Genomic DNA, 24,077 nt, shown 5'->3' on the forward strand with positions numbered 1-24,077 from the left:
ACATCTACCACAGGGACCTCAACTCCAAGGTACAGTAGACCAGGGGACAACCCCACCCACATCTACCACAGGGACCTCAACTCCAAGGTACAGTAGACCAGGTGGACAATCCCACCCACATCTACAGTACCACAGGGACCTCAACTCCAAGGTACAGTAGACCAGGGGAGAACCCCACCCACATCTACCACAGGGACCTCAACTCCAAGGTACAGTAGACCAGGGGAAAACCCACACCCACATCTATTGTAGATTATTGTTGTGTTTGTGGTGCATAGACCACAAAGTAACCCGGAAAGTGAAAAGGAAAATAAGGAAAGTCCTCACTCAGCATTTGCAGTGAAAGAAAGAGGAAACTGTAAGGGATGTTACCTCACACAGTGGCTGTGTCTGAAATGGCATCCTACTCTCTATATAGTGCACTACTTTTGGTCTGGCTACAGAAACTGACTGATCTCTTTGACATTAGGAAAACCCCAACTCTTACGACAAACTTTAGCAACATCGGTGCTGTGACATCATGTAGTGATCACATTGGCAGGTCTCCCTTGTAAAAGAGGTCTTCTGACCTCAATGGGACTTCCTGGATAAATAATGGTTAAGTAAATTGGTTTTAACTGTTGTGGACAAAGCAGGGAACGGTTGAGTTGAGGTTCATTCAGTAGTCAGACTGAGGCTGAGGATAACTCTCTACCATGAGGAAAAGATATCAGCCTAGAAAAATCGGTTGTCTCTCTCCCAGTTGCCAGGTTCCACAGAGGTGCAGGTCGGTTATGTTATGTAGAGGTGCAGGTCGGTTATGTTATGTAGAGGTGCAGGTCGGTTATGTTATGTAGAGGTGCAGGTCGGTCATGTTATGTAGAGGTGCAGGTCGGTCATGTTATGTAGAGGTGCAGGTCGGTCATGTTATGTAGAGGTGCAGGTCGGTCATGTTATGTAGAGGTGCAGGTCGGTCATGTTATGTAGAGGTGCAGGTCGGTCATGTTATGTAGAGGTGCAGGTCGGTCATGTTATGTAGAGGTGCAGGTCGGTCATGTTATGTAGAGGTGCAGGTCGGTCATGTTATGTAGAGGTGCAGGTCGGTCATGTTATGTAGAGGTGCAGGTCGGTCATGTTATGTAGAGGTGCAGGTCGGTCATGTTATGTAGAGGGACGAGCAACAAGCACAGTCCATTGTCATGCTAATGTGCTCCCACTCTGAGCTTTGTTATTGTACACACACAACACACACACACACACACACACACACACACACACACACACACACACACACACACACACACACACACCAACAGCCAGTCCCTCTTTGTCTGGGAAAGTAGGGTCAGTGAGCAATGGATCAATAGTAGAGTCCCGCCACCATCCTGCCCTACCTCCTCTCTCTCTCTCTCTCTCTCTCTCTCTCTCTCTCTCTCTCTCTCTCTCTCTCTCTCTCTCTCTCTCTCTCTCTACCCCTTCTCTCTCTCTCTACCCCTTCTCTCTCTCATATCTTTCTTTCCTTCTCTCTCCTCTTTCTCTCACTCTCTCTCTCTCACTCTCTCTCTCACCACGTCCCATTTTAACAGCGACCTCTCTCACTCTCTACTAACCATGGGAATACTGGTGGTGACACTGACGTGTTCCATACTGACATTTAGCACGTCACCCAGAGGGACAATCCATTTGGCTCTGGACTCAATGATGGCATTTTACCGGAAAGTAATTGGTGTTTCTGCAAAGCAGTACTGTTGTTTTTCCCCCTAGACCCCCCCACTGGTATCATTAGAGTTGGCAAAAGGATGCACACGTCTGTCTTACGTCAAACAAACAATTGCTGTCTTCACAATTACAGAGAGTGTTTCAAAAGATCACTGCTAGGATTGATGGTAAAGGCATATAGACAAGACAAGGTCTTTTCTCATGTGGAATATGTTTCAATCTCTAAAGAAGGGACTTCAGTCTCTATAAATTACAGTGGATCCAAGCCAGACGTGCAAGGTAATTAATTATGTGCAGTGTATTTTCTGAAAAGGTCATATTAGGTTAAACCAATTACTGTTTCAGTTAGAATCACAATATTAGGCTGCACAGCTCTTCGGACATATCTCCTGTATAAGCAATCATTAGAGTTTAAAATTGCCAGAATTAGGAAAGGTATGGTGGATGTAATTGCAAACGTAGATCATTTTAGTGAACTGGCTGTGTGTCTCAAATGGCACCCTATTCTGTATTTAGTGCACTACTTTCATAGGGCCCTGGTCAAAGGTAGTGCATTATATAGGGAATATGGTGACATTTGGGACACAATCCTGGTTACAGTTTAGACCAAGTGCTCAGAGTTCCATTGGAACAGCCCTTTTAATTCCCCCTGAAACTCTCCATTCTAGATCTGATCTTCCTGGAACTGTTGCTTTTTTTGGGCTCTGAGATGAGGGCCCATGCTAAATTTAGCGGTCATGTTTGGTGCTTGGAGTGATAACCAGATTGCTCAATAATCACAGGCTGCTGAATGAAAACACTGGAGAGAGAGGGCCTCTAGTGTGGTTCCCTTTGTAATGACCTCTAGATGCTGAGGAGACGTCAGCCAGCCAGCTAGTCGGACAGCCAGCCAGTCAGCCAGGGCCCTCCCTCCCTCTTTCCCCTCCTCCTGCTCTGCTCCACACCCCTGTCAGCCTGCCTATCTGTCTATTTTTCTGCCCGTCTGCTTGCCTGTCTACATCCCTTCTTTTTGCCGGCTTGCCTCTTTTCCTGACTCTCTCGCTTTCTGTGCCTGTCTATCTGCTTGTCTGTCTCTGCCTAGCTGTCTGCGTCTCTACACCCCAACCTGTCTTACCATCTCTGCCTGCCTGCCTGTCTTACCATCTCTGCCTGCCTGCCTGTCTTACCATCTCTGCCTGCCTGCCTTACCATCTCTGCCTGCCTGCCTTACCATCTCTGCCTGCCTGCCTGCCTGCCTGCCTGCCTGCCTGCCTGCCTGCCTGCCTGCCTGCCTGCCTGCCTGCCTGCCTGCCTGCCTGCCTGCCTGCCTGCCTGCCTGCCTATATTTCAGTCTCTCTGCCTACCCTGCTTGTCTCGTTTCCTGACTCTCTCTCTATCTCTGCCTGCCTGTCTCTCTGCCTGCTCGACTTATGTAACCGCTCCACCACCTTGTGTCCTCTAGAATAGCTCACCCACTCTTACTGAGCCCATCCAGCCTACTAGTGCTCTCTCCACACCTACAGTAAACCACCTACTATGGTAATCAATACCCAACACACATAGCTATGGTTGGGCTTTGTCCTCAGTAGGCATAGATGCCAAATCAGGTGGATCATCAGGTAAGGACTGAAAAATGTAGCATGGTGGGGAGGTGATTAGTGCAGACCCCATTGAGTCAGGCTATTTAAGAGTGTCTGGTCTGGCTGTCTGTATGTAGGGTCTTCCCTTCATACTGGCTGGCTTCCTTCCAAATGGCACCCTATTCCCATACAAAGTGCACTACTTTAACCTGAGCCCTATATGGGCCCTGTTCAAAAGTAGTGGATTATAGGGAATAGGGTGCCATTTGGGACACACACACTGTTATATCTGCTTACACTATGGATAGAATCAAGAGATGTGCCATGAGATGTTTATCAACACGTTTACTCAGCTTTCCCAATAGGCCTGATTTGATTTGCTGAGGTAGCTAAAACAGCATTAAGTAGACCCACAGGCAGGTATAATGTGTGAGATTCGAAGGCAGAGAATGTTCAGTTGAGTTGTCTGTGTATTCAGACCAAGCTTGACTATTGGGCTCCCAAGTGGTGCAGTGGTCGAAGACACTGCAGTACCTGGTTCAAATCCTGGCTGCATCACATCTTGCTGCGATTGAGTCCTATATGGTGGTCCACTGTTGTCTGGGGCAGGCTGTCATTGTAAATAAGAATTTGTTCTTAACTGACTTGCCTAGTTAAATTAAAAAAATGATTGGTGTGATTGTACTACAACAGTGTTAGATTGCTCTCTGGTGGTAAGCAGGTGTCATAACACAAATGCTTAGAGTGGCAGGACTACTCTAGTGCAAAAAAAAGGGACTCAATTAAATCTCCTTATTGTAATTATTGCATGTTGTTGATTTCGCTGGATGTTATGTTAAAAATCATATTCGATATGCAATGTAATGTCATGGTGAAATGGCTTGGCATACTGCAGTATACTGTGGAAAATCATATTCAATATACACTGTAAAAAGTGGCAACTCAAACATCTCCAACAATCAGTAGAACTCAAATCATAAAAGTGTTAATACATCTTATTGACATATGAGTTAGTATCACTTAATGTTTTTGAGTACTGTTAAAGTTATTGAGTTTATACAAGTTATTTATTATTTAATATTTGAGTCACTCTAACATTTATTAAGTTGATCTTACTTGATTCTATTATGTTTTATGTCTTTACTTAAAATAATAAAGTAGTAGTCAGATACATTTATATTTTCATATAAAACACTTGATTTATCTGTGTTGTGCTGATATAGAATAATTACGTTTAAGTTAGGAATACTTAATAATACCACGTGGCTCTATTTTTAAAGAATTGTGGGTAAAATGAACATGTTTATTCATTTGATTATGATGAACAGATATCAAAACTGTCAGGGAAATTGATGTTGAATAATGACAAGCCATTCCCACAATCATCAAAGTAATGTACACTACTCTCAATGACAGAGGCTAATGCAACATAATGTGTACAGTTAGTTACACCTCCAGTATCTGCTATACGAATGAGCACGTTGATGTTTTACACAATACATTACTGGGAGTTTATATATAGTGTTCGACTCTCTTTATTGATTTTTATAGCTCAAATTGTATTCGCCGTTAGACAGCACCTCTACACAAAATAATTATCTCTAGGTGTGTGCCAGCTCATGCTTTTTATTAAACGTTAAGACACGACCACTGAAAATTACGAAAATTATTTATCCACTGCTGGCCTGCTCTCTGGGCAACATCGCATGAGCCTGAAGCCACACACTGGCTTCATTCATTCTAAAAATTAATTCAAAGGCATTAATAAGTAATGTTTCGTGTCATTTGTATTTAATTCTAATTATACCACGGGTGTCTCTAATCCTGAATGCTGATTGGTTAAAACCGCATTACAGCCGGCGTCTATTCTACAAGTTACCACTGGCTCATCAGTCCAGGCAGGGAAGTTATAAACTTGATCTCCACTATAAAAATCATTTAGACATTATCTAACATTTCTTTGAGACTAACATTTAGTTTTCAACAGCGGAGATTTGTATAATTACTGTCTGTCTCCGACATTTGCAACATAATTTCAATATTCAAATTCGATCTCCAACTGTCCCATAGTAATGAATGTGTAGGGGTTGGGATGAGAGCGAGACAGGCAGGCAGAGTTTCTCAGCCAGTCGAAATCATGAATCAGCTGACATCATTTTTATGGATATATACAAAGAAATGTCAATTGAAAAAAGGTCAAACGAAACGAAGTGCATCTAGTTTGTGGTCTTCCCAGCTTCAGATTGAAGTTATTGTGTTAGCTGTGTTGTTGGCTAGCTCCTCAACCATGTCCTAACGAGAGAGCACATTTCTATGCCAGTCAAAATCGTGCTTCATTAGCATATTATTATGTCACTAGAAAACAGCTTAAATGTCACGTCCTGACCAGTATAAGGGGTTATTTGTTATTGTAGTTTGGTCAGGGTGTGGCAGGGGTGTGTTTGTTTTGTGTTATCGGGGTTTGGGTATGGTTCTATGTTTTTGTATTTCTATGTTTTTCTATGTTGTGTATTTCTTTGTGTTGGCCTGGTATGGCGCTCAATCAGGAACAGCTGTACATCGTTGTTGCTGATTGGGAGTCATACTTAGGTAGCCCTTTTTCACCTGTCTTTTGTGGGAAGTTGGTTTTGCATTGCTAGTTGTGAGCCTGCAACTGTCAAGCTGTCATTCGTTTTCTTGTTTTTTCGTTAAGTGTTCAATAAAAGTTTAAGATGAGCACTCAACCCGCTGCGCCTTGGTCTACTACCTTCGACGGCCGTTACAGAACTTCCCACCACCAACGGACCAAGCAGCGGGGTAAGGAGCTGGAAAGGAGCTATCGGGAGTCATGGACCTGGGAGGAGATCCTAGCCAGAGAGGGACCATGGAGGAAGGCTGGAGAGGACTGGGAGTGTTTTGCTGGAACACTGCTGGCATGGAAGCCTGAGAGGCAGCCCCCCAAAAAATGTTTGTGGGGGCACACGGGTAGTTTGGCTGGGCCAGGGTTGAGCCCTAAGCCAACTCCCCGTGCTTACCGGAGGCAGCGTGGTACTAGTCAGGCCCCGTGCTATGGGGTGATGCGCACGGCATCGAGGCCGAGCATCCACAGGCCAGTGTGCTCGGTGCCAACGGCCCAGTGTATCCTGTTCCCGCTCCTCGCACTAGCCTTGGGGTGCGTGTCTCCAGTCTGATACCTCCACTACCAGCCCCACACACCAGGCCTCCAGTGCGTCAGCCCAGTCCAGCTCGTCCTGCTCCTGCTCCTCGCACTAGCCCTATGGTGCGTGTCCCTAGTCTGGCGCTTCCTAGACGCATCAGGCCTTCAGTGCGCAGTCCACTCACAGAGCTTCCGGCAACAGTGCCCTTTCCAGAGCGTCCGGCGACAGTGCCTCGCCCAGAGCGTCCGGCGACAGTGCCTCGCCCAGAGCGTCCGGCGACAGTGCCTCGCCCAGAGCGTCCGGCGACAGTGCCTCGCCCAGAGCGTCCTCCGACAGTGCCTCGTCCAGAGCTTCCGGCGACAGTGCCCCGTCCAGAGCTTCCGGCGACAGTGCCCCATAGAGAGATGGCCCACAGTTCGGAGCCAGCAGAGACGGCCCACAGTCCGGAACCGAGAGAGTCGCCCTCCGGTCCGTGTCCGACGCAGCCAGAGTCGCCCTCCGGTCCGTGTCCGACGCAGCCAGAGTCGCCCTCCGGTCCGTGTCCGACGCAGCCAGAGTCGCCCTCCGGTCCGTGTCCGACGCAGCCAGAGTCGCCCTCCGGTCCGTGTCCGACGCAGCCAGAGTCGCAAGCCTCAAGAACCAATAGGACGAACGACCAGCCGACCTAGATTTGTGTCTGGACTATATCTTGTGGAAGGATTACATATTATTAATACATTTATCAAAATAATGTTTTTAAGGAAAATATGTCAATCATTAATTGAATATGTTGGGAACCTGTTGTATAAAGTGATAATGCTCTCGAAGCCGGTGTTTGGAGAATATATTGGCACGGTTTGCCGGCCATCAACCATGCCAATATATCCTCCAAACACCGGCTTCGAGGGCATTATCACTTAATTAAGTCACGGCCTATATGACCAATTTATAGACTACTTTATAATGATTTAATACAACAAAGTGTTGTTTAAATGCTGATTGCTTTATGTCCCTATCAGCCTGTTTCGCACTGGCAGATGTTTCACAATGTATTTCTTTGTAGGCTATTATCTAAATAATACATTTTCGTTCTTTCTTAGTCACCCTGTCTGGCTCTGGACCTATTTAGAGTGTTTATATGCAGTTTAATATGACATGTAGCCTAATTGAAATTATGTGTGGTTCTTACATTCACCTTTTCATATTTATTCAAATACTTTAAATTCAAATCATATCGTTTGGTTTCAATACTTCAAAAACAAATGGTAGGTTCAGGTAGTCACAAAAGAAGATGTGTGTTGGTTAAATTGGGATTTTAATGAATGGAGCGAATTTGGGGTAGGTGTTTTTTTTTTCCTTGTGAGAGCAGAGTTTTTAGTGGAGCGGTTGGAAAGGATATGGAGCACCCAAGTGGTCCATGAGCAATGAACAGGATTTCCAACCGCTCAACACCAACCGCTCAACTCTGCCCACATACTCTGAGTAGAAGGGACCGAACATATGTATGTTCATTACAACAAATATTCTAGTAACATCAATCGTTAGTGTTGTCATGTCTTTGTCATCATTAAAACGGATAGACATGTTTATCAAATAACTCTATGTAATTATTATTACGCGATTAAACTGATTAATCATGTAACTGTAATTAACTAGGTCGGGGCACCAAGGAAAATATTCAGATTACAAAGTTATAATTTTCCTAATATAACTTTCAAATATCATAATATCTGATCTATGTGTCTTCTGATTTAATTACGTATTCTTTACCTCACGTCAATCTCATTCCAAACATCGTAAATTGTTGGTTATCTTCACGAACCCTGGCTAACAAGTTGAATCAGCAATACAAAATTGGGTTTAATTATTTATTTACCAAATACCTAAACTAATCACACAGAATTACATATACACAGAATACAAATTATGTCATACAGAAAACGTCCCTGGTGGATGGAACTTGTATGAGGCTTGTTACACAAAGAGGGGGTTGGGCTTGAATGAAAGAGCGGGAAGACTGAGAAACGAAGAAAGCAGCTATGCCATCGTAAATACAGTATCGTATGCATTCTAAATTACCGCCCATTTGGAAAAGGAAAATGCAATAAATATTTACTCTGAGCTGTGCTTCGGTAGGTTGGTCGTAGATGCTGGTCGTGTTGGCCAACAGAGATCTTCCTGTCCTCGGAAGAATGTCACTGGTGGTAAAATGGATACGTTGTAGTATCTTCGTCGTGTGTTAGACTGGATACGTCGTCCGTCCTTTCCTAGCCCACGTCCTACAGCGGCCGCTGCTAACTCAACGGCTAGGAAGTATGACTTCTGTAGTGAATAAGGGTTCAAAGTTCATACCATTCGCAACCAAAGCTCACGCTGAGGTTGGCTTAGTTCTGTACTTGACAGGTCTGTCCTTTTAACGCAGAGGCTGCAGACCTCATGTACCCGGAACCGACTGGTTACTTTTTGTCACTGACTGTTATAGTGGCGAGGGGAGAAGGGTGTGTTTCATCGTTTATAACCCCTGTCTCTTCACAGGGGCGGGCCACTGATTGGTCAGGGCTCTTTCCTTATAAAAACCCAATTCTATCATTTGGAAGCTAAAATTACATTTAATCTTCTAACAAACAGTTTCAATATCAAACATTTAAATTGCACAACAATTCCATGTGAATCTGATAACTAGAGGGTGTATACTTTCCCAGGTACAGTTTATGTCGTCCTGTCATCAGTCATAATGTCTCAGATGACAACCGAACTGACATCCATATTCATTAAGTTTCAACGCATATTTCCAACTGGTTCTCTTACCGAAATATGGTTCCTTTCCCCCAACTTGTTTGATGTTCCCAGACTCTCTATATTTAACAAAGGCTATTTAAAAGTCCTTCAGTAGGGTCAGAGAGAGAGGAAGGGAGAAAGGTATTTATGGGGGGTCATAAACCTTACCCACAGGCCAACGTCATGACAGTGTCAAAAAGTTCACAAAATTTAAGTATTTACAACTTAAAAAGAGAAACATATGAGTGGCAATGTCACTTCATTACCTTAAGTATTTAACACTGCAATACTTTGAGTTGGGTTACTCAAGACTGTAGGCAACGTGTTTCCACAAAAAATGTAGTTAGCAGAACTAATTACATTTTACAGTGTAGTGTACACTGTACAGTACAGTATATGTGCATTTGACTCAAGCTGCCCACAAGGTGGCAGTGTTTTGTAAAACATGTTTTAAAAGACTACTGGTATGTAGGACTGTTTCTGACATCTTTTCTCCTGGGATTAAGTGTTTTAGGTGGGTGCTTCTGTCCTGTGTGAGTCATATCCTCCTGACATTGTTTGGACAAATATGCCTTCATTCACCAATAGCTTCACTGTTGTCTTTTAGCTTCTACCTGTCAGCCTGCCTGCCTGTCTCTCTGCCTGCTCGACTTATGTAACCTCTCCACTACCTTGTGTCTTCTAGAATAGCTCACCCGCTCTTACTGAGCTCATCCAGCCCACTGGTGCTCACTCCACACCTACAGTAAACCACCTACTATGTGATTGTACTATAACAATGTTAGACTGCTCTCTGGTGGTAAGCAGGTGTCATAACACAAATGCTTAGAGTGGCAGTACTACTGTAGACTGAATTAATTGTAAAATGTATAAATTACCAGTCAAAAGTTTGGACGCACCTACTCATTCCAGGGTTTTTCTTTATTTTTACTATTTTCTACATTGTAGAATAATAGTGAAGACATCAAAACTATGATATAACACTAGGATATTTTTATTTATTTCACCTTTATTGAACCAGGTAGGCCAGTTGAGAACAAGTTCTCATTTACAACTGCGACCTGGCCAAGATAAAGCAAAAGTGCGACACAAAAAAACAACAGAGTTACACATGGAATAAACAAACGTACAGTCAATAACACAATAAAAAAGTCTATATACAGTGTGTGCAAATGAGGTAAGATAAGGGAGGTAAGGCAATAAATAGGCCATAGTGGCGAAATAATTACAATTTAGCAATTAAACACTGGAGTGATACATGTGCAGAAGATGAATGTATAAGTAGATATACTGGGGTGCAAAGGAGCAAAAAAATAAATAACAGTATGGGGATGAGGTAGTTGGATGGGCTATTTACAGATGGGCTATGTACAGGTGCAGTGATCTGTGAGCTGCTCTGACAGCTGGTGCTTAAAGTTAGAGAGGGAGATATGAGTCTCCAGCTTCAGTGATTTTTGCAATTCGTTCCCGCCATTGGCAGCAGAGAACTGGAAGGAAAGGCGGCCAAATTAGGAATTGGCTTTGGGGGTGACCAGTGAAATATACCTGCTGGAGCGCATGCTACGGGTGGGTGCTGCTATGGTGACCAGTGAGCTGAGATAAGGCGGGGCTTTACCTAGCAAATTCTTATAGATGGAGCCAGTGGGTTTAGCGACGAATATGAAGCGAGGGCCAGCCAACGAGAGCATACAGGTCGCAGTGGTGGGTATAATCATGTATTAACCAAAAAACTGTTTAGATTCTAGATTCTAATTTAGATTCTTCAATGTAGCCACCCTTTGCCTTAATGACAACTTTGCACACTCTTGGCATTCTCTCAACCAGCTTCACCTGGAATGCTTTTCGAACAGTCTTGGAGGAGTTCCCACATATGCTGAGCACTTGTTGGCTCCTTTCCCTTCACTCTGCGATCCAACTCATCCCAAACCATCTCAATTGGGTTGAGTTCGGGTGATTGTGGAGGCTAGGTCATCTGATGCAGCACTCGATCACTCTCCTTCCTGGTCAAATTTTATTTATTTTACCTTTATATAACTAGGCAAGTCAGTTAAGAACAAATTCTTATTTTCAATGACGGCCTAGGAACAGTGGGTTAACTGCCTGTTCAGGGGCAGAACGACAGAATTGTAGCCCTTACACAGCCTGGAGGTGTGTTGGGTCATTGTCCTGTTGAAAAACAAATGATAGGCCCACTAAGCGCAAACCAGATGGGATGGTGTATCGCTGCAGAATGCTGTGGTAACCATGCTGGTTAAGTGTGCCTTGAATAAATAAATCACTGACAGTGTCACCAGCACAGCACCCCCACATCATCACACCTTCTCCTCCATGCTTCACGGTGGGAACCACACATGCAGAGATCATCTGTTCACCTACTCTCCGTTCAACAAAGACACTGTGGTTGGAACCAAAAATATCACATTTGGACTAATCAGACCAAAGGACAGATTTCCACCTGTCTAATGTCCATTGCTCGTGTTTCTTGGCCAACGCAAGTCTCTTCTTCTTATTGGTGTCCTTTAGTAGTGGTTCCTTTGCAGCAATTCAACCATGAAGGCCTGAATCACGCAATCTCCTCTGAACAGTTGATGTTCAGATGTGTCTGTTACTGAAACTATGTGAAGCATTTATTTGGGCTGCCATCTGAGGTGCAGTTAATTGCCGATTTCTCAGGCTGGTAACTCTAATGAACTTATCCTCTGCAGCAGAGGTAACTCTGGGTCTTCCTTTCCTGTGGCGGTCCTAATGAGAGCCAGTTTCATCATAACGCTTGGTTTTTGCATCTGCATTTGAAGAAACTTTCAAAGTTCTTGAAATTTTCCAGATTGATTGACCTTCATGTCTTAATGTAATGATGGACTGTTGTTTTTCTTTGCTTATTTGAGCTGTTCTTGCCATAATATGGACTCGGTATTTTACCAAATAGGGCTATCTTCTGTATACCACCCCTACCTTGTACCTACCACCCCTACCACTTTTTTCGTTACTACATGATTCCATATGTGTCATTATTCTACAATGTAGAAATGGTCAAAATAAAGATAAACCCTTGAATGAGTAGGTGTGTTAAAACTTTTGACTGGTACTGTATATACTGATGTGATTTGTATATGTCTGACTCTTCAGAACTGTCTGATCCGTGTGACGGCGCGGGGCAGGGAGGCCCTGGTCACAGACTTTGGCCTGGCCAGAGAGGTGGTGGAGCTGCCGGTTAAAGACCCAGAGAGGAAGCTCTCCCTGGTGGGATCTGCCTTCTGGATGGCCCCGGAAATGCTGCGTGGGGAACCCTACGATCGCAAGGTAAGGATACGTCACCAAGACCCTAAATTTGAGTAAATAACCTTGCCCGAGTCAAAACTGATCATAGGTCAGGAGGTCCACAAGGACACTTAGTTTGAGATGTGGTCAAAAATACTTGGGTAGAAAGTTAGAGAGCTTTGTCATATATTAGTATCCTAGTAGTTGGAACACAGCTCATCGTTGGTTGGCTCTCTGTATGACAGACATGTGGTTCTGTGTTGTCACCAGGTGGATGTATTTTCCTTTGGAATTATGCTCTGTGAAATACTGGCAAGGATCCCTGCAGACCCAGAGATTCTACCAAGAACCCAGGTAAAGCTCTACTCTGTATTTACGTTATATTCGACTACACAGATCCAGGTTTTCTACCATGTGTGAATGCTCTGCCATGCAACTTGTGTGAAATCTCTGCCATGTACCATGTGTGAAAGTTCTGCCGCATGCACCATGTGTGAAATCTCTGGCATATGGACCATGTGTGAAAGCTCAGCCCTATTAACCGTGTGTGTGTGTGTGTGTGTGTGTGTGTGTGTGTGTGTGTGTGTGTGTGTGTGTTTGATAGGACTATGGCCTGGATGTGAGTGCGTTTAGGGAGCTGGTGGGCGGGTGTCCTCAGCGCGTGTTGGAGCTGGCAGCCAGCTGCTGTCTGGTGAGTACATACAGTACAGTATACTTTAAAGTACAGTTCATACAGGATACTTTACAGCATAGTTCATACAGTATACTTTACAGTCTGAGTACATACAGTACAGTATACTTTACAGTACAGTTTACAGTTCATACAGTATATGTTAAAGTACAATTCATATAGTATACTTTACAGTATAGTCCATACACTATACTTTACTGTACATACAGTATACTTTACAGTTTGGTGAGTAGATATAGTACAGTATACTTTACAGTACAATTCATACAGTATCCTTTACAGTACAGTTCATACAGTATACTTTACAGTACAGTTCATGCAGTATTATTTAAAGTCTGGTGAGTAGATATAGTAAAATATACTTTACAGTACAGTTCATACAGTATAATTTACAGTACAGTTCATGCAGTATACTTTACAGTACAGTTCATACAGTATAATTTACAGTCTGGTGAGTAGCTACAGTACAGTATACTTTACAGTACAGTTCGTGGTTGCCCTCTATACACTTGGTAGCATGTTAAGGTTTGTGAGTTTACTTTTTTCTTACAGCCTGGTGACCAATAGAGAGCGCTAGCTGTGTGTAAACTTAAAGTGGCAATCAGTAGTTAAAACAATAACAAAGCCGCCTCCCCATCCCTGTTTTGATAAAAAGCTGAGGAATAGGGCTGGATGAATGTAACCAGTCTCAAATTCATTGACCGAGCTATGGATGCAAGGAATGACCATCCACGATATTCAAATGATAGTTTTAGCCTCTCTGGGGTAGGGGGCAGTATTTTCACATCGGATGAAAAGCGTGCCCAAAGTAAACTGCCTGTTTCTCAGGACCAGAACCTAGGATATGCATATAATTGGTGGATTTAGATAGAAAACACTCTAACATTTCTAAAACTGTTAAATGATGTCTGTGAGTATAACAGAACTGATATGGCAGGCAAAACCCCGAGGACAAACCATCCCCCCCTTAAAAAAATTCAGCTTACCACTGTTTTCAATGGCTAGTACTATAATTATAAGCCCAAGTCCTCCCAAATTGCAGTTCCTAGGGCTTCCACTAGATGTCAACAGTCTTTAGAAAGAGTTTCAGGCTGTTTTTTGGAAAAATGACCCAGAAATTGTAGTTTTTCTAGGTGGCTCACATTTTGGCTGTAGCGTTTCCAAGCACGTGGAGGAAAGCAAGTTCTTTCTTATTTATCTCCGGTAATGAACATACTATTCTCCGTCTTAAATTTGATGCTTTATTTGCGTATTAGGATACCTAAGGTTTGATTATAAACATTGTTTGACTTGTTTGGAAAAGTTTATTAGTAACGTTTGGGATTCATTTTGTATGCATTTTGATGGAGGGAAAATGGGTGGATTATTGACTGAAGCGCACCAGCTAAACTTTTAGTTTTTATGGATATAAAGAAGGACATTATCGAACAAAATGACAATTTTTTATGTAACTGGGACCTTTTGGAGTGCCAACAGAAGAAGATCATCAAAGGTAAGGCATTTTTTATATCGCTATTTCTGACTTTTGTGTCTCACCTGCCTGGTTGAAATAGGATTTTCATGTGTGTGTATGCGGTGCGCAGTCCTCAGATAAACGCATGGTTTGCTTTCACCGTAAAGCCTTTTTGGCATCTGACACGGCGGCTGGATTAACAAGAAGTTTTATTTTGATGTATAACACATATATTTTCAAGAATGTTAAATATTTCAAATTAGTATTTTTGAATTTCTCGCTCTGCAATTTCACTGGATGTTGGCCAGGTGGGACGCTAGTACCCTAGAGAGGTTTTAACAATGCTTTGTGGTGTTTGTTTACATTTACTATGTTTACAAACATTAGCGTGAAACAAGCTTATATTTTGGTTCTGATGGGGTATGACAGTTGAACTAAGCTCAATAAGTTATATTCTTCAAGAATCAATGGGTACATTTAATTAATTCAGAAGTCCAAGAATGGATGAAGCAACTGCAGATTGCCACTTTAACACAACATGAAATGGAACGTCAAAATATCTTGGTCTCTGGTGTGATGCCAGACTTCCTCCATCAGAAGTAGTAGTCCAGGGCCACAAGTAGTAGTCCAGGGTATTCACAAAGGCCCCAGTTCCAACCCGAGTGAAGCATGCATAAATGGAATGTTATTCCCTTTTTATGCACTTTTCTCTATATGTGTAATCTGACCTTGAACATAAGCATAAAAATGGCATGCTCACGTTCATGGTTAACCCGCTATTCATTCTAGGTGGAGATCTAAGAAATTAAGGTGTGGTGGAGGTGTGTCTACAGATAAGCTGTATTCTGACCTTGATTTAATTCCCTCATAAATCCAGCACCATTACGTGTGAGTAAACCATTCATTTGGTCGAGCGAACCTGCCGGTTCCAAGTGGAAAAAGCATCTAGTTTATTTTTTCCAATAGAAATAACAGCATTCTCCATGCACTGTAGTTTATACATGGATACGAGCTATTGATAAGAGCTAGGTAACTGAGTAATCCGTTTGGAGAAAGTGATTGTAAATACACATAGAAATTGTTTTAGATGGCAGGTAGCGTGTCCTAGGAGTGTCATCTGATGAAGATCATCAAAGGTTAGTGCTGCATTTAGCTGTGGTTTGGGTTTCTGTGACATATATGCTTGCTTTGAAAATGGCTGTGTGACTATTTTTGGCTGGGTACTCTCCTGACATAATCTAATGTTTTGCTTTCGCTGTAAAGCCTTTTTGAAATCGGACAATGTGGTTGGATTAACGAGAGTCTTATCTTTCAAATGGTGTAAAATAGTCATATGTTTGAGAAATTGAAGTTATATCATTTTTAAGGTTTTTGTATTTCGCGCCATGCTCTACCATTGGATATTAGGCGAGGCGTTCTGCTAGCGGAACGTCTGTCCTCAATTAACTGACTTACCTAGTTAAAACCTGTTAGGGACAGACGTGGCGCGAAATACAAGAACTCCTTTATGCAATCGCAGTGTCAGATTTTAAAATAGCTTTTCGGCGAAAGCACATTTTGCAATATTCTGAGTAGATAGCTCAGTCATCACAGGCTAGTTAATTTGACACCCACCAAGTTTGGTGCTCACTAAACTCAGAATTACTATAAGAAACATTGGATTACCTTTCCTGTTCTTCATCAGAATGCACTCCCAGGACTTCTACTTCAACAACAAATGAATCCTACAGACGAAGAACCATATATGTGACAATTTTTCCATTTTAAGATAATCAGTTATTTTTATATTATTAATTGTGTGTACCACATTAGGTGTTTTATGGTTGACAAATAATTCACCATACTCATATCTTCCAACAACAATTTATATTTTTTTGTTAGTTCAAAAAATATTTTTTTTATTGCCATTTTAATTTTTAGAATGTGGAAGAACAGTATATCTCCAGTGATGATTTCAGTTTGTGGAAGAACAGTATATGTGACATTTTCCATGACACTTGTAAGATGTCCTTTTTTAACACCTGATATGATGTTTTAAGTACTTTCAAGTGCAGATGCCCTTCATGTAAATAACTTAAATGCAATATGTAGTTAATTCATTTGTATGGAGGTTCATTTAAAGGTGGTCTATCAAATTTAGCACTGATGACTTTTCTTAAAAGTTGAGTCATGAAATCTTAGTCTCATTTAAAATGAAGCCCTCAATGTGAACATACCATAGAATAACTACAAAAATAGAATTCAATCAAAATAAGCACAACTTCTACATATCAAATATGGATCAATGTGATGTGCCAATATGCAGGTCCCTAAGGTCAATATTACAAAACATTCAGAAAACCATTCTCTTTGCGTTTAACACTATGATCAGCAATTAAGTTTTGAATTGCGTTAAACCCATGCTAAAGGCAAGAAATGTCCTGTACTGAGGTGACAGCAGTAAATAAGTATTAACTGCTTAGAGTTGATGCTAAATGTGGTGACAGAGAGACATACTGTATATTGTAATGAATAAAAAAAGGGAATCAAGATCAAATGAATACTCACATACTGTATGTGATGACTTATTTGTTTTTAATTAATTCAGATTTAAAAAAGGTTCAAATGATCACACACAAAATCATTCTCAACAGAACACATTGTACATAACATTTTCTACACTAGGAACAACATCTTAAAATTAAATTAATTCAATATATTGTGCTGGTTGAAATCATACACAAATTGATTCACATAGAAAACACCTACTATTCATTTAATTTCCTACAATAGGGGTGACATGTCTTCTGAAATGTATTCAGATTCAACATACTATACAGGTTCAGGGGATCATAAACTCACAGAAAAAAACGGTTAATTATGTAGCTTGGTTTAACATCAAATTATTCACTCTGCAGTGATTTATAAAAAGAGCGTGCAGCAGCTGGCAAGTAGTTGAGCATGGTCATCAGATCTTGGTACTTGTTTTTTTTGATGGGCAGAGGACTCTCATATGCTCTAGGGTAGTGGCTTGCAAAATAGGGAGGTTGAGGTGTAGCTCCTTGTTTTGGTTTGGAGATCAGCCACGATTTCCATCCCTCAAATAGACTGTGGCTCTGTCTGGCGTACAGATTCCAAGGATCCTCAACTGAAATTACAACAGAAACATTTTAAGTTCCTGACATCAATAAACAACTTTCACAGTCAAGCACTAGGATATTTTATTGTTAGAACAACATGTTGCATGTTGATGATGAATGTTAGTAAACTATTCTCTGTGCAATACCTGTGATATACTGTCATCGGATCTTAGAATGAGCCAATGTTTGTGATCGATTCCTTTCCCAATAACTGTGACTTTTAACCACCTCACTGAGGTGATCTGTAGTCCAGCTGGTCGCTTGAGGACAGAATCTGGAAGGTGCCTGAAGTCTTCACATTGCATCCTCATCACCTTGAATGGTTTTGCTGGTTGTGCTTCAAGTATCATCTTTGAAACATCATCAGGTGTATGAAGGACTGACACCTTGCGCCTCTTCTCGATGGTGGCAAAAGATCGATCACAAGGAAGAAAAGAATGACCAGAGACCATGAACTTCTGCTCAACTTGGGTAAAGTAACCCATAGAGACGAGCATCGACATCAGATTGAGCATCCGCCAGTTGTTATTCTGCCCACAGCATCTGTCACTGAAGATGATCAACTTGCGCACCTCTGGTTTGGTGAGTGGCGTGAATTTTGTCTTCACCCACTTCAATATGCAGCTTGCTACCTCAATGGACCCTCGGTGTGCAATCCCCTCATGCCAAACACACATGTATGCAGGATCTTCTTTTCCAAGTTCCTGGATGCAAAGGTTAAAATTTGACAGCTGCCGCTGGTAGTAGACATTGGAGTGGGTCAGATTAGGGGTGTACATCACCCCCTGTAGATCCACAGAAATGACATGGCAGTCAGCATTGGTTTAGCCCACTCAGTGTCACTTTGAAGCTGTGTGTAGGCCTTTTCGGCTTTTCGATGGTGCAACTCACTTTCAACTGCAATCTTCCTCTTCTCCTCTTCAGATGTTGCTGCTGACATCTTAGTGAAGAATGCGTCACATTTGCCACAGGTGTCACTCCTGGGTTGAGGAGGTGTCACTCCTGGCCGAAATTGAGACTCTGCTGTTTGAAAATGTCCCTATAAACCCAGAATTTTGCAGATGATGTGGTATTCTTCTCTTTGTAGAGTCGGTACATTCGCAACAAATTCAGATCAGGGCTGAGGTATTCTCTGTGTACATCCCCCGTCATCCGAGAGTAGTGGTTCTGGGTTCTTGGGAAAGATAAAATGTGCTCCTTGATGCCCTCTTTCACTGTAGCATGTATACGATGTGGCCTGTAAGGAGACAACAAGATGTTGTTGAACTTGTATTCTCTCAATGGTCTAGGGACCTGCCTTAGAGTGCAACTGTGTCGCTATAACCGGGGTACAAATCCCGGTCACGCCATTGCCGTTTGTGGCCGGGGGGTCCTGTAGGGCGGCGAGAATTAGGCCAGTGCCGTCCGGTGGGAGGGGGAAGGTAATCGGCACTCAGTCCTCAATGCTCAGGTTGTAGTTGGACAGCTTAATTACCATCATTTTGTTTAAAAGTAATAAACATTTTTATATTTTTGTTTCAGAATTCGCTGTTCATCCATTCGATACTCTATGTTAATGTTTAGAAGATTGTTTAGAGCACTGCTATAGTGAAATAATCCAGGCTGGAATCCATAGCGCATTACCTATTGCTATGCTTCCCTCTTCCATCTTCTAAAGAAGACTTAGCCTCAGTAGCCTGATCTGGAGACCCTGCAACCTCACCTGCCTCAGCTTGAACTCCTAACTTTTCCTGAACAACCTGACCAAAACAATTACATTTCAATTAGCAGGTTCTAAAAAAACTAGTACAAAGAATACAATATGTTTGTAATTGATATTCATATAGACATTAATTCATATTTTCACTTGCCTGAAGACGGCTGTTGGTTAGCTGCAACACAGACATGAAAGTGACCTTGCACACATTCAATCTCTGGCCTGCTTGCTGTACATGGTATTTGAAGGTTTGTTTCCGTCGTTTGTTCTCCTTTGTATCCTCAGGTTTACGTCTCCGTTTCACCTCATGCTGCAATACAAATTGACAATGATAAGTATTGACACGGCCGGATAAAAAACGTACCTGATTTAATCTGGTTACTACTCCTGCCCAGTAACTAGAATATGCATATAATTATTGGCTTTGGATAGAAAACACCCTAAAGTTTCTAAAACTGTTTGAATGGTGTCTGTGAGTATAACAGAACTCATATGGCAGGCCAAAACCTGAGAAGATTCCATGCAGGAAGTGGCCTGTCTGACAAATTGTGTTTCATCTTGGCTCTTTTTATTGAAGACTGAGGATCTTTGCAATAACGTGACACTTCCTACGGCTCCCATAGGCTCTCAGAGCCCGGGAAAAAGCTGAACGATATCGAGGCAGCCTCTGGCTGAAACACATTATCGCTTTTGGCAAGTGGCCGATCAGAGTACTATGGGCTTAGGCGTGTGCCCGAGTCGACCCCATGCTTTATTTTCTTTTGTCTGTTTACCTAAACGCAGATTCCCGGTCGGAATATTATCGCTTTTTTATGAGAAAAATGGCATAAAAATTGATTTTAAACAGCGGTTGACATGCTTCGAAGTACGGTAATGGAATATTTAGATTTTTTTTGTCACGAATTGCGCCATGCTCGTCACCCTTATTTACCCTTTCGGATAGTGTCTTGAACGCACAAACAAAACGCCGCTGTTTGGATATAACTATGGATTATTTTGAACCAAACCAACATTTGTTATTGAAGTAGAAGTCCTGGGAGTGCATTCTGACGAAGACAGCAAAGGTAATACAATTTTTCTTATAGTAAATCTGACTTTGGTGAGTGCTAAACTTGCTGGGTGTCTAAATAGCTAGCCCTGTGATGCCGGGCTATCTACTGAGAATATTGCAAAATGTGCTTTCACCGAAAAGCTATTTTAAAATCGGACATATCGAGTGCATAGAGGAGTTCTGTATCTCTAATTCTTAAACTAATTGTTATGCTTTTTGTGAACGTTTATCGTGAGTAATTTAGTAAATTCACCGGCAGTGTTCGGTGGGAATGCTAGTCACATGCTAGTCACATGCTAATGTAAAAAGCTGGGTTTTGATATAAATATGAACTTGATTGAACAAAACATGCATGTATTGTATAACATAATGTCCTAGGGTTGTCATCTGATGAAGATCATCAAAGGTTAGTGCTGCATTTAGCTGTGGTTTGGGCTTATGTGACATTATATGCTAGCTTGAAAAATGGGTGTCTGATTATTTCTGGCTGGGTACTCTGCTGACATAATCTAATGTTTTGCTTTCGTTGTAAAGCCTTTTTGAAATCGGACAGTGTGGTTAGATTAACCTCTATGGGCTAGGTGGGACGCTAGCGTCCCACCCGTGGTGCACTCCATCAACAGCAGGTGCATTTCAAGAGCGGCAAATTTGAATCCAAATAAATGTCAAAATTCAAATTTTTCAAACATACAACTATTTTACACCCTTTGAAAGATAAACATCTCCTTAATCTAACCACGTTTTACGATTTCAAAAAGGTTTTACGGCAAAAGCATAAATTTAGAGTATGTTAGGACAGTACATTTACAAGAGTTGTGTGTAATGTTTTGTCAATTCAAAGACAGGGTCACCAAAACCATAAAACCAGCTAAAATGATGCACTAACCTTTTACAATCTCCATCAGATGACACTCCTAGGACATTATGTTAGACAATGCATGCATTTTTAGTTCTATCAAGTTCATATTTATATCCAAAAACAGCGTTTTACTATGGCATTGATGTTGAGGAAATCGTTTCCCTCCAATAACCGGCAGTCAATTCAACACCACAAATTAAATAATTAAAATTAGAAAACATTGGTAAAATATTATATTGTCATTTAAAGAATTATAGATTTACATCTCTTGAACGCAATAAACTTGCCAGATTTAAAAATAACCTTACTGGGAAATCACACTTTGCAATAATCTGAGCACTGCGCCCAGAAAAATACGCGTTGCGATACAGACTAGACGTCATGTTGGGGAGATCTAAAATCGAAAATACTATGTAAATAATCCATTACCTTTGATTCTCTTCATCAGATGTCACTTCCAGGTATCACAGGTCCATAACGAATGTAGTTTTGTTCAAAAAAGCTCATCATTTCTGTCCAAAAATCTCCGTCTTGTTAGCACATGATCTAAGCCAGCCGGACTTCTCGTCATGAACGAGGGGAAAAAATATATTTACGTTCGTTCAAACATGTCAAACGTTGTATAGCATAAATCATTAGGGCCTTTTTTAACCAGAACATGAATAATATTCAAGGTGGACGAATGCATACTCTTTTATAACGTATTGGAACGAGGGTACCCAACATGAACTCGCGCGCCAGGTGTCTAATGGGCCATCATCGTTCCATGGCTCTTGTTCGGTCAGATCTCCCTCCAGAAGACTCAAAACACTTTGTAAAGGCTGGTGACATCTAGTGGAAGCAATAGGAAGTGCCAAAATATTCCTCAGCCCCTGTGTTTTTCAATGGGATAGGTTTAAAGGTAATACAACACATCAGGTATCCACTTCCTGTCAGAAAATGTCTCAGGGTTTTGCCTGCCAAATGAGTTCTGTTATACTCACAGACACCATTCAAACAGTTTTAGAAAATTTAGGGTGTTTTCTATCCATATGTAATAAGTATATGCATATTCTAGTTACTGGGTAGGAGTGGTAACCAGATTAAATCGGGTATGTTTTTTTTATCCAGCCGTGTCAATACTGCCCCCTAGCCCTAACAGGTTAACGAGAGTCTTGTCTTTAAAATGGTGTAAAATAGTCATATGTTTGAAAAATTGAAGTTTTTGCATTTTTGAGGTTTTTGAATAACGCGCCACGGGATTACACTGGCTGTTACGTAGGTGGGACGATTTGGTGCCACCTACCCTAGAGAGGTTAAATGTCTGTGTGAACTGAGAGGAGCCTAAAAACCTGCAGCTGGCATTCCATAGATAAGATGTGGTGGGTGTAACAGAGAGAGAGCCTGGAGGAACAGAACAAAACCCTCATTGTCTCATCATCCTTGCATCTGGAAAATAACACAAGAGGCAGATGACCACAGGAGATGAACCCAACGTGGCTTATTGTGCCCCCAATCTATATGCGAGGGCTGGAACCAACCATGACTTAGCATTCTTGGTATCAGCTATATAAGAAACACAATTTTTTGTAAAGGTTAGGCTGCTCAGCCCAACAGTCAAGAGTGTTGGGCTGACTAGTCTTATTATTGCAATAATTAATCGATATTGAATAAAGATGATTGTTTGAAGAAATGTCAGTCTCTCTTTCCACGACAATACGTACTCCTACTCTGAGACACTTTGTGAACAGTTACTTTTAAACCTCAAACAAGGCCAAGTACTGATGCTTATGTTTCCTCTGTGTGTTTAGATGGAGTCCTTCAGGAGACCAGCATTCACAGAACTGCTGGATGAACTGGGGGAGATCGCTGAGACTCTGGAACCGCCCCCTAACCCGCCCCCTAACTCAGAGCTGACCACTGGGTGAGCTGCCTGGGTTGGCCGAAGCCCCACCCACCCATCTATCCTGAGGAGGATTTGGGATTTGTATATGGGCTCAATCCCAAATGGCACCTTATTCCTTATATAGTGTACTATGTTTTACCAGGGCCTTGTGCTCTGGTCAAAAGTACTGCACTATAAAGGGAATAGTGTACCATTTGGAAAGCAACAATAGACAGTTGCACAGGGGCAGGGGCACAACACTTCACCAGGATGACCTCTCTACAGGGGCTGACCTCTCTGTTTGTGCCTGCCTACACTGCACCTAAACTGCACCTACAGATGTGTCGGGGGGTAGCTCCACAGTTTTCAAGTGAGACCCTGGTGGATTAATGGATGGAATAGACCGTATGTATCTTGAAGAGAGGGTTTCTTTGGAAGGTTTCTTTGACCAGTTCACACACTTTGTGATAGAAGTTGGGCATAATTTTGTTTAACGGCATGTCTTTCCTTAACTTATATTTTCTTAATCTTAATATCATATGCTGCTTTTTTGTTTAAATTTGTTGTGTTGTTGTTGTTAATGTTTATGACAGTGTTTCGTGATGTAACTGAGTATGATGAGGATGATGATGATGGAGGATGATGATGATGGAGGATGATGATGATGGAGGATGATGATGATGGAGGATGATGGTGATGGAGGATGATGGTGATGGAGGATGATGGTGATGGAGGATGATGGTGATGGAGGATGATGGTGATGGAGGATGATGGGTGATGGAGGATGATGGTGATGGAGAATGATAGTGATGGAGGAGGATGGTGATGGAGGAGGATGGTAATGGTGATGGAAGACGATGGTGATGGAGGATAGTGATGGAGGATAGTGATGGAGGATGAGGTGATGGAGGATGAGGTGATGGAGGATGAGGTGA

At 42.0% G+C, this 24,077-nt stretch overlaps 1 protein-coding gene across 1 annotated transcript in view; it reads left to right on the forward strand.

Moving 5' to 3' along the window:
- The window catches only part of LOC106580534 (dual specificity testis-specific protein kinase 1), a 47,974-nt gene extending 24,118 nt beyond the window's left edge, over positions 1-23,856 (forward strand). The window contains exons 6-9 of the mRNA XM_045703281.1: positions 12,278-12,451; positions 12,680-12,763; positions 13,014-13,100; positions 23,069-23,856. Of these exons, the coding sequence (XP_045559237.1) occupies positions 12,278-12,451; positions 12,680-12,763; positions 13,014-13,100; positions 23,069-23,185 (462 nt within the window). The 3' untranslated portion in view covers positions 23,186-23,856. The remainder of the gene's footprint in view (positions 1-12,277; positions 12,452-12,679; positions 12,764-13,013; positions 13,101-23,068) is intronic.
- The last annotated feature ends 221 nt before the right edge of the window (positions 23,857-24,077 follow it).

Source organism: Salmo salar, chromosome ssa20, assembly GCF_905237065.1.
Source record: "Salmo salar chromosome ssa20, Ssal_v3.1, whole genome shotgun sequence".
NCBI lineage: Eukaryota > Metazoa > Chordata > Actinopteri > Salmoniformes > Salmonidae > Salmo > Salmo salar.